At 29.4% G+C, this 17,153-nt stretch overlaps 1 protein-coding gene across 1 annotated transcript in view; it reads right to left on the bottom strand.

Annotated features, from left to right (window-relative positions):
* Positions 1-900: 900 nt before the first annotated feature.
* The window catches only part of LOC148234676 (protein bric-a-brac 1-like), a 257,669-nt gene continuing 241,416 nt past the window's right edge, over positions 901-17,153 (bottom strand). The window contains exons 5-7 of the mRNA XM_088185659.1: positions 7,862-8,125; positions 2,162-2,319; positions 901-1,902 (exon numbers count right to left, since the gene is read on the bottom strand). Coding sequence (XP_088041785.1) covers positions 1,489-1,902; positions 2,162-2,319; positions 7,862-8,125 — 836 coding nt within the window. The 3' untranslated portion in view covers positions 901-1,488. The remainder of the gene's footprint in view (positions 1,903-2,161; positions 2,320-7,861; positions 8,126-17,153) is intronic.

The raw sequence follows: 17,153 nt of genomic DNA, 5'->3' as shown, positions 1-17,153 counted from the left end.
TACATGCGGGGTAAGAACACTGAAGGATATTTTAATTTTGTTTCTCGTATTTTTTTATTTAGATTAACTCTACAGGTTACATGATGGTCTAAATATAATTTAAAATTGAGAGGCAATTTGAGATGCAGTAATAAACAAATCATGATAATGTTTAAATTTGCAAACACTTTGAATATTGTACATCCTTCAGTATTTCTTACCCACTGTATAAAATGCAAGAAAAAATAGTATTTTAAAGAAAGGTTTGCTAATGTACGTATGTATATAATATATCTTTATGTGCCAATTTTCAACGCAAAAATCAACAGAATCAAACAATATCGCCATGATTTTAACTTTAAAATATACTTATAATGTGCAACCACAACATCGACACTACATTATATAGTTATTGATTTTCAGCAAAAGATGTTGTATCTCTCACTAAAACTATCTTTGAAGCGTCTGTTATAAACATGGAGGCGTGAAACATAAAGTTACATCTAGCTTAGTTATTCTTCATCTTGGACAAGCTGATAAAAGAACGAAATTAATACATCACACGCACTCTAAACAATTATGACATCTATTTTTTTATATTATATTTAGATAGATAATACAATCAAGGTTTAACAGGAAGTGATACCTAGGGCTATAAATGAATATATATTTGAATTTATTATTTTTTTTCTCTTCTATAGTAACTTATACTTTATGTTTAATGAGAACAACATCCAGATCTGTTTAGATACATTGAATAAATTATAGTAACTCAACATTCATTATGTATAATATATGTAATAGCTTGATAGTTTATAACGTAGTAAATACTTTTTTTTTGTTTTTTTTTATTATTAATATTAAAGTAATATAATATGTAACCATGTAATTAATTTACATACAATTATTTAAAATATAAAATTTGTGAAAAATAAAATTAAAAAATATATAAAAGTGAAAGAGGGGACTTCTCAACAATTTGACTGAAAAAGAGAAAGTCTTACAAAACTGACCAAGTCCTAAAAATCAAACACTATTTTTCCCTAAATACATATAAATTGGATTAATCACAGTAAAAAGGGATTTAGATCTCCAAACATATTTGGAATAGTCACTACCGTGGATTTAAAGTTAAGTTAGGTTCAAAAGAAGTGGACTTGTTCTATTGATATAATATGAAAATAAAATAAATCGTTACAAGCTATATCTAACATCAAGGAACTAAAATATATAATACGGAAGATGACCATCGTTGCCGACATCACCTCAAAACGTCGTCAAAATTTTACATCCGAATTTGGATCGAAAACAGTTTTTTTTTAATAATATAACACATTAGGCCATCTTTGAAAAAATATAATTTTGCCAAAATTTTTTCAATCTAAAATTTTTATGCAATAATGTACCAATAATTTTTAAAGCAAAATTTTTCAAATATCCAATCCTTTTTTAAAAATTTATATATGTATATATATATTGGTATATCATTCGCAAGCTTGAGTTAACGCTTTACATTCTGGGACCTCCGAACGGCTCGAGTTTGACGGACATGGACTCGGGTTCGTTGAGCGGTATGCGAGGCGGAGAAACTCCGGGGCTCCTGGTGAGCGCATCGAGCTCTTCCCTGAAATACAAATCTTGATGGGGTTGAACGAACGGGCGGAAGTGTTCGGTGCCATTGCCAGGCAGGGGCAGATGCAGTTGAGGGTCCAAAGCGAGAGGAGCCGGCGGCGGTTGCGGAGGAGATCCGAGGCATGGCGAGAGAGCTACTTGCGGAGGAGCATGATGAGCGGCGGCAACCATGTTGCACATCTGCTGTCTTAGTCCTTGGGCTACTGCGGCCATTGCTGCTGCTGCGGCTGTTTCCGGTGACATTGTTCCCTCAGTGCCGTTACTACAAGCCGGCATGTTCATATTTCCATCCTGAAGGGAAATGATACTATTATAGATTTTGACAAATTTCATAGAAATATGTAGGCAAATCAATTTCATATATGTAAGTAGTAATAAGTACATATATGAGAAGTCTTTCTTCAGAATTCGCCAACTATATATCAGTTAGTCTGTAGTAGACGTATTTTAGATTTGAAGTAAGACTCATCATATAGCAAGTGGTATATATATATAGTATGTATGTAAACCGAGCTATATTATCTTTTTATGATTGAAGTAAAAATATTACGGTCAAAGCTGGATAGTTGGGCAGAGGCTCTTCCTTGATGTGGTGGGAGTCATTTGAGTCCCTAAATACGACTGCGCGGATGACAGCGCAAATATGCTCGTTTGGCCAAACTCCCAGCAAGATGCGTTGGGGACGGCCACGACCTTTGGGTCGAAGTTCTGAAACATTAAAACTAAACGTTAAGCACACCTGAGACTCGACGTTAAGAAATAAGATGACAAATAATTATCTTAATCTAAACGGAGCGGATTATAAAAATCAGATAATACTGTTTAACTTGTAAGATAAATAATGAGCGAGAACCTTTGATAATATCACGTATGTACACATAAAACGTATTATTTATAAATTAGGTTATCCGTTTGTCTCATAAGTCTTAAAAAGTATAATTAAATCATTTTAAACTATTCCTATGAATGGTTTAACATTAGGAAAGCATACACTATTTATTACTTATGTAATATTGCTCGAATATTGTTTTTTTACACAATACGTAGATATTAGCAATATAAATTTAATCGTTATTTTTACATGTATGTAAAATAATTGGTAAATAAATTCAACTAACATTTACAATTTTTTTAAAAGTGTGAAAATATTCGCTATACAATGTGTCATTTTTCGTTGAATATGAGTAAACGATTTTTTAGGTTATTATATTATGTCATTAATGCAGTCAATAAAATCAAAAGCAATTTATTGAATGATACATTGTTTGGAGAACTGTGTATTGAAAATGCTGAAGAATTCAACCGCTCGCCGCTTATACAGAAGCTCGTTTCTACAAAAGATGATGGTTTATGAACCAGCATATTTGACAGACTTGTTTGGCAAATTTAATGAATCAAATCTATATCTCCGAGGTGATGATCATTTTTGCCTTTATTGCAAAACTTATACTGTACAAATGAAATCTAGGACGAGCATAAGTTTCAAAATTCATTAACAGTAGAAAAACATGATGAAGATTTAATTATATATTCAGCACTCGGAGGCTCTCTTTACTGACTTAAATTAACGATTTGATGATATACTTAAAATAACAACACCTAATTGGGGTTTTAGACCATTTTTTAAGTAAAAACACAGAGGAGTCTCTAAATTATGAGAATAACTTTTATAAGCAGCAACAAATGATGAATTGAAAACTAAATCCAAAGACGGCTGTCAAAAGTTCAGGCTGCAAATAAGATACATATACTTTATCCTGGATTACGGGCCACACAATAAATTATTTTAATTATGTTCTTTCATTATATCTAATAAAACTTTGGTTCAGCGAGAATCAGACGTATTTAAATATTATGTCGATTCATTAACTTTGAGGCACAGAAAAAAATCCAGATTTGAACAATATTTAGGTTATAAATATATTATGGTTCAGCGTGCATAGTGCGAAAGTTCAGTGTCAATATAAGGTTAAAGAGTCGGTGGAATGTGGTTAGAGATACTCAAACACACATTACGTCTACTTATTTTTGAATCATAGCCGTCTTGCAAAATATAGTCTAACTATATATTTATTAGACAATAACAAGTATATAGTAATTGTAGCAAACAGCTATGTCAAGAATAGACCGTCGCTACCCTTTCTACTTCTACGTCAGACCAGGTCCAGTTTAGAAGTTACCCCAATCCACAAGTTTAACGGTTAAACTCTAACCAGATCTTATAGATCATTGGTCTTCAACCTGGGGGTCCGCGGACCGGCGCCGGTCCGCAAGAAATTATTGCCAGTCCGTGCAAACTTTCACCCGATTCGGGGAATACAAGATTCGTGGAGTCCCCTACTGATGCGACACAGACTTGGTAGTTTTTTCAACTTCATATTTGTGTGAAAAGCCTTTTTTATCTATGTCAGTAATAAAAATCAAACAGAGGAATCGATTGGATGTTAGTTTAGTGCTTCGTCTCTCAGAAGAAAAGCTGCAACTACGTATATCAAAGTTACTTGCAAAAAAGCAGCAGAAAATATTAGGAAAGTTGCATAAAAGCTCGTATGGAAGTCCGATCAATTTAATATAAAACTTGTTTTAAAGTAGAAAAACTATTTTATTTCGACGTAGATTTACTTTTTGTGGAAAACATTTTTAGTAGGATTTTATCAGACGAAGTTATGATACTTTAGGTTTTTAAATTTGCCGCCATTTTAAAAAAAATTCATATTTATTATTCATACCAAATATTATGGGGGTGCTTAAGAATTTTATACGATGATAAAATTCAATTTTTAATCATTAGAACAAAGGAATTAAAAGCGTTAACTCTATTAAGTCCAAAAAAGGCTCGTATGGGGTCTGATCGATATGATTCATAGCTTATTTTGAAGCAAAAAGCTATTTTTTTATATTTTATTTCGTTGCAGGTTTAGCTTCTAAGCGATTTTTATTTAATAAACTTTTATTTAGGATTTTAACCAACAGAATTATAAGTGTTTAAGTTTTTAAATTTGCCGCCAATTTGCAAAAAAGTGACATACTAAATATTTTAGGGGTGCTTAAGAATTCTACATTTTCACAAAAAATCAATTCTTGGTCGGTAAAACGAAGCAAATATCAAGTAAATATATATTGCAAGTCTTATAAGCGTTTGTATGGAGGGCTGATCGACTTGTTTCGAAGCAAAAAACTATTTTTATAAGATATATTATTTTTTTAGCAAATATCATAAGGGTTATTAAATTAACTTCTATTGGGAACTTTCATTCAGAACTTGATACATCTATTACTATGCGTCCGACTGAGCTGAAATGAGCAGAGCTACGCCGAGTATCGACTTAGAAAACCGAGAAAGCAACCGCTTTCCACTTATATGTCAGAACTAAGAAGTCATCGAAATCTAATAGTAATTTGTAAAAATTAGCTAAATAAAATAATAATAATAAATAGTTCAACCAGAACTTCTAGATGATTTGAAGACTGTGACACGAATAATCACGTATATAAGTTTTATTAACGTAATTTCAGAAATTTTAAAATAGACACGCGCACCGCGTTCTAGAAATGATGTGGAGAATTACTGAATGATATTTAGCAGCCCCAAACTGTTCTGGCTACATAATTATATATATATATATATAAGAATTATTATATAATATTTAGCTTATTTGTAAATATGGTCTGATTTTATAAGCATTCATTGACTCTATGAGGAAAAAATTATATTTTATTCAGAAAAAAATGTCAAAATATGACTTATAAGACAAACAAGCATAGAACCACGAATCTGACCATAAACATGTTTTGTATGTCTTTTTTAAAAATTTCAAGTTCAACTCTTACCGTTAATCTGTTGATGCGACACAAATCCGTTCCGAACAGCTCGCTAAACTGATCTCAGCAAACATTTAAGACCCAACTTTGATTGCGACACATTCTTTAAACAAATATATAACAATAAACGATTGCTGATTTTTGTATATATACATTTTTAATGACGCAGCAAACGCAATCATATCAAAGTTATCCCATAATATAAGAGTAAAAGACATAATAGTAATAATGATATAAAACAAAAAAGCAGGCTAAATATACATATACATATATGTATACGCATAGTATAATGTTTTATATTTGGCTTTGCAACAATCAAATAACGCATGTAATTATAATAATTAACCTTTACCACTCGGTCATTATTTAAATATATTTATTGGATCACCAACCGGCAGCTCTATACGTATTAAATTAATTCTATATTTACATTCATGGTATATAATTATTATAAATAAAATAAAACACACAATTAAAAAAAAATAAAGCAAGTTTTAATCACTATTAGATTAGGGATAAAAAAGCCACATTGTCCAGACTTAATTGTAGATTTTTATTATTTGTGAAAAATTAGCAAAATAAGAGTTTATCGCCAAGTATTGAACTGTAAAGATATTTTAGAGCAATTGTGGCTTTTTGATCTTTCTTTTTCTAAACTATACATATTTTATTACGTGAAGAAAATGAAGGGTGGAATTTTTCATAAATTACTCACATAAACCTGTTTTATTAAAAGTATCCCACAATATTTTTTGCCATGAAGATTTAGTATTTTTTTATTGATTTGTTGTAGATTCATAAATAAATGATAAAATTATTTTTAAGCAAAGTTGTAAAAAAATTTTACGACTGAATAAAAAAACTAATTACACCTATTTATGTGGAAAATAACTGCGATTTATTAAGATTATGGTTTTATGTTACTAAGCACAGGATATGTGCTAGTATATAAAGTGTCATGAGTGAGGACAAAGATGGTTCCAGTGTTTTCGGTTTGAAGATACGGCAAGTACTTAATTATGTCAAGGCAATGTATTACTGTATCAGTGAAATCTGTCATTTCTATCGGCAATATTCATAATATTTATTTCGCAAGTCAAGATAGTATACACAATTAATATCATCGTAAAAAATGTAGGTGTAATTTATGTTAATATGATGAAAATAATCAATTATCAGAATCTGTTTAACTGTTATTTAATTATGAAAAAGATTTATAGAAAAAAAATATTCTCATCGTCATAGATAAAATTTAAAATCAAAATATAACTGTAAATAATCTGAAAAATTGCATTTTTTAGAACTCCATCAGTACTATATTTCATATCTATAGTTATTGCCAGTTTTGTACAAACTACAATAGGGTTTTTATAATAAAAATAATAGTAACAAGGAATTACTCAGTCAAAAAAAAACAGTATTCCAAAATATGCATTTTTTAAAGTGACATGTTTTTGGTAAATGCTGCTTTCTGACTGTGATTTCTGAATATTTGAGTTATGTTTGTAAAGCAAGTTCGACTAATATCTTTTGGGTCTAATTGATATTGATACATATGAATGTAACATTCTTGTAAATAATTTTATAGGGTTTATACACCATAAGAGCCAGTAGGTATATGTTCTAATTGATCCAATGAATATATATTTATTTGTGAGTAACATAACAACAATGTTTATAGTAGTATATTCGTGAGATGTAATACTCGGAAAAGAATGAAATCCAATTGGTGCTGTAGATTATTTTGATTAAACTTCAAACCCTAAAATTTCCACCCTTCAAATGTGGTGCTATTTCATACGTAAAAATGTTTTAAATATTTAATAAGAATCGCATAGCAAACGTTGTTTATATAATTCAACAAATAAAAAATACTATTTTTAAAGTACTTAACCTACGATATTTTATGCATTGTTATATATGTATGTATAAATATATAAATTGTAGCAGTGAAAATGACATATTATGAATTAAAAAGCTCACTGTTTTTAAATATTATATACATATATACATATAAACCCATGATAAGTGTGCAATAACCAGCAATCAAAATCGGGTCAAAATTATTATATCAGTTGAGATCAGTCTTGAGTGAGCTGTTGGGAAGGAAACCATTTTATTGCGAGTGGTAACGGTTAATACATCGCGCTATAACATGTCGTCAGAAAGAGTCACCAGTTTCATTTTTTGTCGTTGTTAAGATTAGGTATTTTCCTTTCCTTTGTAAACGGTGGAATATAACGTACTCCGACATTTTTGTCATGGGTTCTCCAAAAATCTTATGAAACAATATGAAGATGGATATATATATATTTTTTTTATAGTAATTAGCTGAATATAAGTTTGGAGAATCCCATTTTGAGGCTTATGTTGTATGTGTCACTTTCAAAAATCTGGTAGCCCCTAGTTGGAGAATTACACCACTCACCAGTCGAGCAGTCGGCGCTCGGTCCCAGCATGTTGTGCACTCGGTTGGCGTACAGCACAAACGTCGGATAGGGAATGTCGTACTTCCTAGCCGCCTGAGATAGAGACAGGCCCTCCTTCAGCACGGAGAATATGGCTTCGGCCATGGTTTCCGGGCGCCAAGACTTGAGCGGACCGCGCTCCCTGAAGCGCAAATTGTGCACCAACGATTGGTTGGTGTTCCAGCACTTTTGCCACATGGACTGCAGTTGATACTGGTAGCTGTCTGCTGGAACAGAGGAAATGACAAAAGATACTATTAGTTTTTTGTTTGCTTTTTTATTTTTTTTTGGATTTTAAAATCTATTCTTTATTATGGAAAGTTTGCAAACCGCTGTACTGATGTTAGAAGCTCGCACCGGTGCCGTCTGAACGTAGATGAACGTGTAGTGAACTACTGAATATCCAAAATGCTAACTATATATTTTTAGTACTCATAAAGATCAGCGTTTCTCACATTTGAATATATATAAAAAATCAATGAAGTAATAAAAAAAATGTATTACGAACATTTTTTTTATAAATGTGTGTCGGTGTCGCTATTTACACTTGATTCAAGCTGATATTTGACCGACGTTTCGACAGTTATATCCCCGCCACCGTCACGACAAAATCGTTCGTATTTTAGTAAATTAAAACACTGGTAATTTTATGATAATCAGGTAAAGAACGAGGTAGTCGATCGTAGACTGGAATGTGACTTACCAAAACGCTGGTAGAACATAAGTGATCATCGCAAAAATCAAGTATTTATATAGCCAATTATGAAATTAAATGAGAAAAATTCTTTTAAATTTAAATTCAGTAGTCACAATTATTACTATTGAGGCAACTGAAGAAACGTATTACATCAGTTTTTTTCATATTGTAGAAATGAACATCAAAATGAAGTACTACTTTAAGCGTATTATCAAAAAATTTAAAAATCCATTATCTAAAATCTCTTTTGAGAAAAAAATTGTTGCAACGTCTTTTTATCTGTAATAAATAATTTTAATTTTGAAGATTTTTTAGTTGAAAATATAACATGAAAAAATATATATTGTATGTATTAAAAAATGTTTTACATATACAATAGAAATATATATATTTTTTAATTATTGAATAAAAATCTTTTAAACTATAATTGTTAAAAAATAAAATAAAACTTATTTAATATTTTTCTTCAGTCGCATTTACTATTTTCTTTCAAAGAAAACTTAATTTGGTACTTACCATCATCAATACAATAAAAATTGTATTAAACATAATTAACTACTACATATTTTTGTCGCCTTTCTAAATTCTTTCGACGAATGATCTAAGAAAATAAAAGCAAAATTGTTAAACAATATAAAATTCATTTTAAATATGTATCAATATATATATAGTTAATATAATATTAGTATATAAGTAAACAACAGTTTAAATAAAACTATTATACTGATAGATTACTGTAAATAAACGTAGTTCTTGTTGTTCAAGTAATTTATTTATTTTAAATGGCATTTAAAATTCATAAATACATTCATCTTTATAACTAAACTAATAATAAAGTATTGTTTAAAGTATGTAACGAAGGTAAGAAGGAAGAACAATATTTCACGTCGCGCTAATCATATTTGTCAATATAAAATTTAGATTTGTATGTGAAAAATTTGGACAAAAATAAAACAGACAACATTACACTAAATGCTACATCACGATTGTAAAAGAAATATATGCAAAAACGTGGACTTGGTAAATAAATGTATAAAATACAATTTTAATTATAATGTGTAAAGAAATTCATGTTTTTAAAAGTATTCTTATAAGTACGTCATGGGATACATATCATAAAGTAAAGTAATTATAATTAATTAAAGTAAACATTAAATACTCAGTCCAAATTCGCGAGATCTGAATTTTAATATATACATTGGAAAAAGCAGATAAGAACATTTTTCATAACTTAATTACTAGTAAGGCACCATGGACTTATTCGAGTTATAAATATGTTTTTGCCAAGTGTGAAAAAATGGCAATAGTTCAAAAGATTAACTCGAAACTTTCATTCCATAACTTTACTTCAGCACAATAACAGTTGTATAATAATGGTGAATCAACAAAAATTAAGTTATTATAAATTCACGCACGAACCATAATATTAATTTAAGTTTTCATTTTTAAATCTATATATTTATATAAGATAAAAAGCAACGCGTGTCACATTTACAAAAACCCGCCTGTGCCTTGTCATAAATTTCAACGGGTTTAATAAACACGCCTCGAATAAAATTTTGATTACAAAAATCGACAACGAGGAACGCGTATCACATTCTTATTTTTAGATATTTCGAAGCTACATAAAAATGAGTATTTCTATTAAAATTAGTTTTTAATTTCGTAAAAAGCGCGTCAATAAGGTTTCGATTAATCGACTTATTATATTATCACAGTAACGTTATACAAATCGACAGAAAGAGAAGCCCAAGTTTTATTAAAAAAAATCATGGATATAAAAAAATGAGCTCCTCTGTACAACCACTAGACGGCAGGTAACACAAATTATAGAAATTAAAAATATTTATTATTAAAAGGTATTTAATTTCGTAACAGTAAAGTATATGTTTGTATATGGAATGTTCTTATATTTTTGATTAATACATGAAGATCAAATTTATGAGTTTTCCAAAAACATAAACAATATAGGCTTAATTTACAACAGTAAGATTTAAAAATGGTGTAAATATTATTGTATTTACTGAGCGCCCAGATTAAAAAAAACATGACAAGGTTATGAGTTTGTAAAAGAAAATATAAAATAAATTTGTAAAAGAAAATTTAATAAACGCAAATTTAATAAAAATATTTTTTGGTGTCAATTAGTGAGTTTTAGTTAAAGTTATAAATACATTTGTAGATGTAAACAAATAAATTAAGCTTTAATTATTTACTCTATTTTAAATAGAAAATAAATTCATATGTTTAACGAATGCATATGTGCAAAATTACTTTTTTTATTAAAAATGATTTTGCTTTAAATTAATTATGATTTTTATTTAAAATTACGTTTGAATATGTAGACATAGACCAAAAATTTAAAATATATTTTTATAAAAAAAATATTTTGTACTATTTTTTTAAATATAACAATTATTTATTTATGAGCATCTAGATGTTTAAAATAGAATATAAATATTACAAAAAATACTACTTTTTTTAAAATTTATACTTTGCAGTTATTAATTTCAACAAAAATCACTAATTTAAAGATTTTTTTATACTACTTAATTTTTTTTATTATAAATAAACAATTACATGCGCATAAGTAGAAATAAATAAATAATAATTAATTTAAAAAAAAAAAGTTAAAATTTTTTCGTTACTTATTAGATTATGTTTTTATTACATTGAGCGCCCAAATACATATTTATAGCAATAAAAAAATGCATCTCACACTACAATATTCATAAAAAACTTGAAATTGAAATTTGCAATCAAGTATTTTTGATCAGTTTTTAAAAAATATGAGTTTTTTATTTTAAAGTATTTTTAACATCATGTGATATTTACAAAAAAATGAATAAAAAAAACTTTAATTATGTTTAAAAAATCATGTTAGGCCGTATTGACACATATAATTTATCTAGTAAATACATAAAGAAATTCATAGAGTTTATTAAATATTTTTTAAAAATTTAAAACACAGGCTAAAAAAATATTTAATTTAATAAGTGTTTCAGTTGATTTGTTAAATTAAACATTAAAAAAAGTTTTTTAATAATCATTATTTTGAACATAATCCTGATTTTTTAAAATTCATTAAAATCAGGATCTAAGCCCATTAGTCATGCCGTTGAATCCATATCCAGCATGGACTCTTGAGGACTCTGAGACCGAGAGTCTGGAGAAGACGGAGTCAGCGGTGAGCTGTAGTCATAGAAGAGCGAGACTATAGCATGCTTTTTGCAGAAGGCCCACCACCATCTGAACCCCGCGAGGCCGGTAAACGTAAAGGCCGGGTCTCTCCGCCTCCTTAGACTCTCCACGAAGGAAAGCACTGCAGCCAGGGGTTTCCTGGTTCTCCTGTTATGTGGCATGGCCGCTACTTCGCAGCAGAACTCCAACACTTCTCTCTCTTCGGCGAAAGTCAGTCCGGCTTCTTCCAGCACCACCATTCTCTTGGTCTTGCCCAGGATGTTGTCGTAGAGGGTGCCTTTTGGAATATTGTACTTTGTGGCGGCTTGAGTGAAGCGCATGCGCTGAGTAACCACCGATTGGATCGCTTTTTGTAACTGTACCTGTGTCCATGTCGGAGCTTTCGGCTTCGCCAAACTGCCAGGATAATCTATATATCAACAGAGTTCATCTCGTCATACCGAGTTTTCTTGGTTCTTGTCTTCTCCCGCTAGGCTATAGTGCGAACCACGAACTCATCGTTTTTTATTTACTTTTGTTAGCACAGTGCATTTTTTATTCGATCGTATTGTTAATTTACAAGAAATAAAAAAGAAAACTCAACAAACAAATAACCTAATAATAATTCTCAACCTGTTTTCGCCACAATATGTAAAATTAGTTTGCATGAGTGAAAAACGGTGGTAAAAGAGCAGAAACTATTTTAAAACAATGATTTAGGTGTTAAGGTGGTTTCAAGATTAATAAAATAGTGGGCTTCCTTCTTCAGTCGATTACGAACAGTCTTTGATGAATCTAGAATACTAGAAAATCGAAAAAGGGTACCGCACGAACTGAAATTTCAAAACTAATCAAAACGTCGCTGCTATGAAGTTTATTCTGCATTTTAGTAATCTAGTAATTTTAGGCTTTGGTAATCTAACAGTTCTGGACCCATAAAATAGTTTGATAAATGGGTGCCACACGAATTTAACGAGAACAATTTTTTATTACAAAATGTCCCCATTAAAATTTGAATATTACTGAAATAAGTTAATATCTTATTTGAATTTGAAAAAAGCACCATTGTTATACTTAAAAATAAAAAAAGTCAGTTTATTATTTAAATATAATATATTATACTTGATTCAGAAATCACAATCAGTAGGTCGCTATCTCTATCAATATTCATAAATTAAATGGAGCTGGAAATATTTGGGTTACACCTAGAGATTGCAATACCGGTAATAACGGTATTAGAAAAAATCGACATTCGGTAATGAAATACCAGAAGTAGCAAAAAAATTAAATTCGTACATTTTAGAACAAATTTACGTTACTTTTAACATGAGTAAAAATATATAGGTCTACGAGAGATACATTTTTAGAAAATAAAAATTATTAAGATATTCTAAAATAAATGACATAAATCTGTTTTTTAGTAAAATGATGTTGCATTGCCACTCCTTTCTCATTCGGTTCTTTCGGATAAAGATAACTGACAAAAAATAATGAGTAATATACTAATATAGGAATACATTTCAGTGGAATAAATTGGCAGGTGGTGCTCTGAATCTGTATAAAAATTTAGTAGGCATCCAGATGCGGTCGAGTAAAGACAATGATATTCTAGAATTATCGTTCAAAAATAAGTAAATAAATCAACATTAAGAAATAACTGCGACAAAAAGGTTTTTCATTAGTACTTGTATACAACAAAGGATCAGGGTATAAAGTATTTTTAGAAGTACCTGAATGTAAGGAAGGTTGATATTCTTTAAAACACGAAAAGTCTAAATTTGACCTGCTAGTTTATTAAGCGAAAACGAGAATAAATACTAAATCATTATTCAATATCTTCGGAGAAAATGTTCTGAACTTTTTTCGCAAAATTGACAAACATGTATTAATATTCAACAATATATTACAGTGTAAACATTACAATATAGCATTCAATTTGCCTTTGAACGAATGGAATGAAATATTTTTTTTGCTATTTTTTTATTACTAATTAATAAAAAATAATAATAATATCAATACCAGTAATACCGGTATTGACTGTTTTCTCTCTCGGTAGTACCGGTATTATTGCAATCTCTAGTTATATCCCCGTAATTTACTTTGCAGCTAAAGACTTATTTTAAAATTTTAAGCAATTTGACATATATGTATATTAAAAATATGCTATAATTTATATGTTAATATAGTGAAAGTTATCAGATAAAAAAAATTATTTAATTTATATTCTTATGCATATAGTAAAAATACTTTCTTAAAAAACTTTTAATACTTATCATTGTGAAAGTGTACAGGCGAGAAAAAATATTTTATAAGCAAAAGGGAAATAATATTTTTACCGATCAGATAACTTATTATTTGCTTAAAAATTCAGTGTAACATTTCAACATTTTTTTAAATAAAAATACTGGAAACAATCCATTGACCGGTCAAAAGAAACGGTATTCTCAAACATGCACCTTTTTAGAAAGTGCTATCTGATGTGATATCTGAACAGAGTATAGTTTTATTATATTTTTAATAACCATTGAGTTAGGTTAGTCGTTGTTAGTTTCTTGGTTTTCGATTACTTAAATTTTTTCGGCTAAATCTGTAAACTGCTGATCTCCACCTAAATTAATCTAAACGCCATTATAATATTAAACACCTAAGCGAGTCGTATCTTAAATATAAATATACATAGATTCGTTTTAAAGGAAAAACATATAATATTTTACATAAATTCATAGAAAACATTATTTATACAGTTTACAGATTAGACAACGATTTTTTAATAACAGTAACGATCAATAATTAAAATTTAAAATATATCAAAGACATAATAAAAAAAAAACGATAAATTCGTACGAACGCACAAGCTACTTATGTTGTTGTATATTATAATATATTATCACATAAGAATAATATTTTATAGTAAAATGAATAAATATAAATAATATCTTTATAGTAAATATATAACCATGTACATTATTATTTTTCTTACAATTTTTTAATTGCTCTATCGCAGTCAAAAGTTATTTAGGTTTCATAGTTAAGTTTAATAATATTTTTATACATTTAAAGTGTCTCGATTACAATCATAGATTTTTTAAGATAAAAACGTAAGCCTTTTATATTTATTTTTACAATAATATAATGATGCAGAAAATCACTATTATTTGGCTGGACTATTCGTGATCGTTGCAACGAATTACTTTATAAGAACAGAATTTTGCAAATAATTGCGTGTTGAGAAAAAAATATCCACTTGCAAATAATATATGAACAAAAGATACTGTCGGTGCCAAATACAAAGAAATGCGATGCATATCTCCGCTGTAATTTTATTTCAAAAATCAGCAAATTTCACATGAAAATTATCATGGCTTTTTTTAAATTAAATTTGTATGAATATTAAAAAATAATTAGTACAGCTGCAATTTTTTATACCGCTGCATAGAAAAGGGAGGTTCCGTGCCAGACGTTTTTGATTTATTTTTAACTAAGTACCGTGACCGGAAAATACGTCGAATCTAATGAAATAAAGATATTAAAAAAACAATTTTAGCCACCCTTCTTGAACAATTTTTAAATGCCGTCCCTTGCCGTAATGTACCTCGACATTTCATATTATATTTTTTACTGATTTTAAATCATCATGCGCAGATATTTCTCAGACAATAACCCATATTTTTAAAAAGGTATTTAATTGGGAACAAGAGATGTTATAAAACAAAGTGTAACATAAAACCTACAAGAACTTTAATGATCTCTGAATATTACATTTATAAGATTAAAATCACTTTAAGTTATTCAGTATAGTGCTATAAAAAAATGTTAAATTTGTCTTTTGATGTTCACACGAAAGACATAAAGTATACCCCGCAATAACACGGTAAATTGTGGAAGTGCTATTTGGGTGCGTGTAGTTGGGGAACTTGAAAATACTACATAATACATTTTTTTGCAATACGCACTTACGAATCACGCGCGTGTTGTGAGATATCCTCTCTTTGGGTCGCTCACACATAAAGTAACGGGCATCCAAATAGCACGTCCCCAATTTATCGTGCTATTGGGGGTCTACTGTATATAAAAACTAAAATTTTGTTTATAACTGTTTTACCAAAATATGAACTAATAATGGTAATCAAATAAATTCTAAAGAAAAAATCGATTATAAATACTTAATTTAAATTACTAAAACAGCTACATAATTTTGTATTTTCTGCCGAAAATGTACACACCCCTCAAGCATTTTCTGTGAAGTTTCGCAAAACTTTTTTAAAAAATATATTGAATTTAAAACCTTTAATAATTTTCTAAAATCAAAACTACTGCAATCTACTTCAAACTCTAATATTTCGAGACGGACATTGAATAGACGTTTGGCAGAAGCTGCGTGAAACCCAAGAAAAAACTTTATTTATTGAGAAAATGAAAAATAACTGCCTTGAATGTGCAAAAGCTCATCGCCATTGGACCGCCGAAGATTGAAGAAGAGTGGCTTTCTCCGACGAATCCAAATTTAATCTGTTTGGAGCAGATGGTAAGCGACTGTGCGCCGTAGAAAAAGCGTCCCTTATGCATTAATCGATTCCTCAAGCTTTCACCCTATGTGATGATCTGTGGGTGCATGACAACTTATGGATTGGGCTCTGTAAATTTCGTCTAGGGCACCATGAATGCAAAAATATATAAATTGGTTGTATAAAACGACTTTATTCCAACCCTTGAAGAACTTTCCCAACATACTGCTGAACCTATTTTGCAAGACGATTCTGCGCCATGTCATCGAGATCGTTCTGTGAGTCCAATTATAGTTTTTACATTAAATCTTTTACTAAATTAATCTTCTATCTATAGATTACACCAATCAAAGAGTCAATGAGAATTAAATCATTAACATGGTGAACCCAATAAAAAAATTATAGGCAATCATAAAACAACAATTAAGAAAAAAACGATCAAAAATTTAGCCGAACTGAAAAAACATCATGGCAGTGTGGGATGAGAAAATCGATCTTAAAAACAATTAAAATTTGTATTTATCGATGTCAGGCAGAATACAATATTTATTAAAAATAAAAGTGATATTACGTCAAAATAATTTGTTAATATGTTATAAAACTGTTTTATTTACAAGTTTATAATTTTGAAATGTCTTCGATATTGTTTTCTATGAATTGAATAAAAAAAAAGGTCGCGCGCACGTGTTGAGTTAGAGGCTCGCCATTATGCAGTTGCTGGGACGACGAAAAAATGCCCCTGTCCCAGAATTGACGCAATTATACCTTCCTAATTTTTCAATACCCGTATTTTTTTACCAATTATTTTTCCGCCTCAAATCATCGCATTGGCTAGAATATCGAGAGCGGGAAGAGCGAAATACTATCTCG

This window comes from Plectrocnemia conspersa, unplaced genomic scaffold (genome assembly GCF_051122295.1).
Source record: "Plectrocnemia conspersa isolate PC_06_02 unplaced genomic scaffold, ASM5112229v1 ptg000005l, whole genome shotgun sequence".
Taxonomy (NCBI): Eukaryota; Metazoa; Arthropoda; class Insecta; order Trichoptera; family Polycentropodidae; genus Plectrocnemia; species Plectrocnemia conspersa.
Note: the sequence above shows the minus strand (reverse complement) of the source record. Positions and strands in the feature narration are given on the sequence as shown.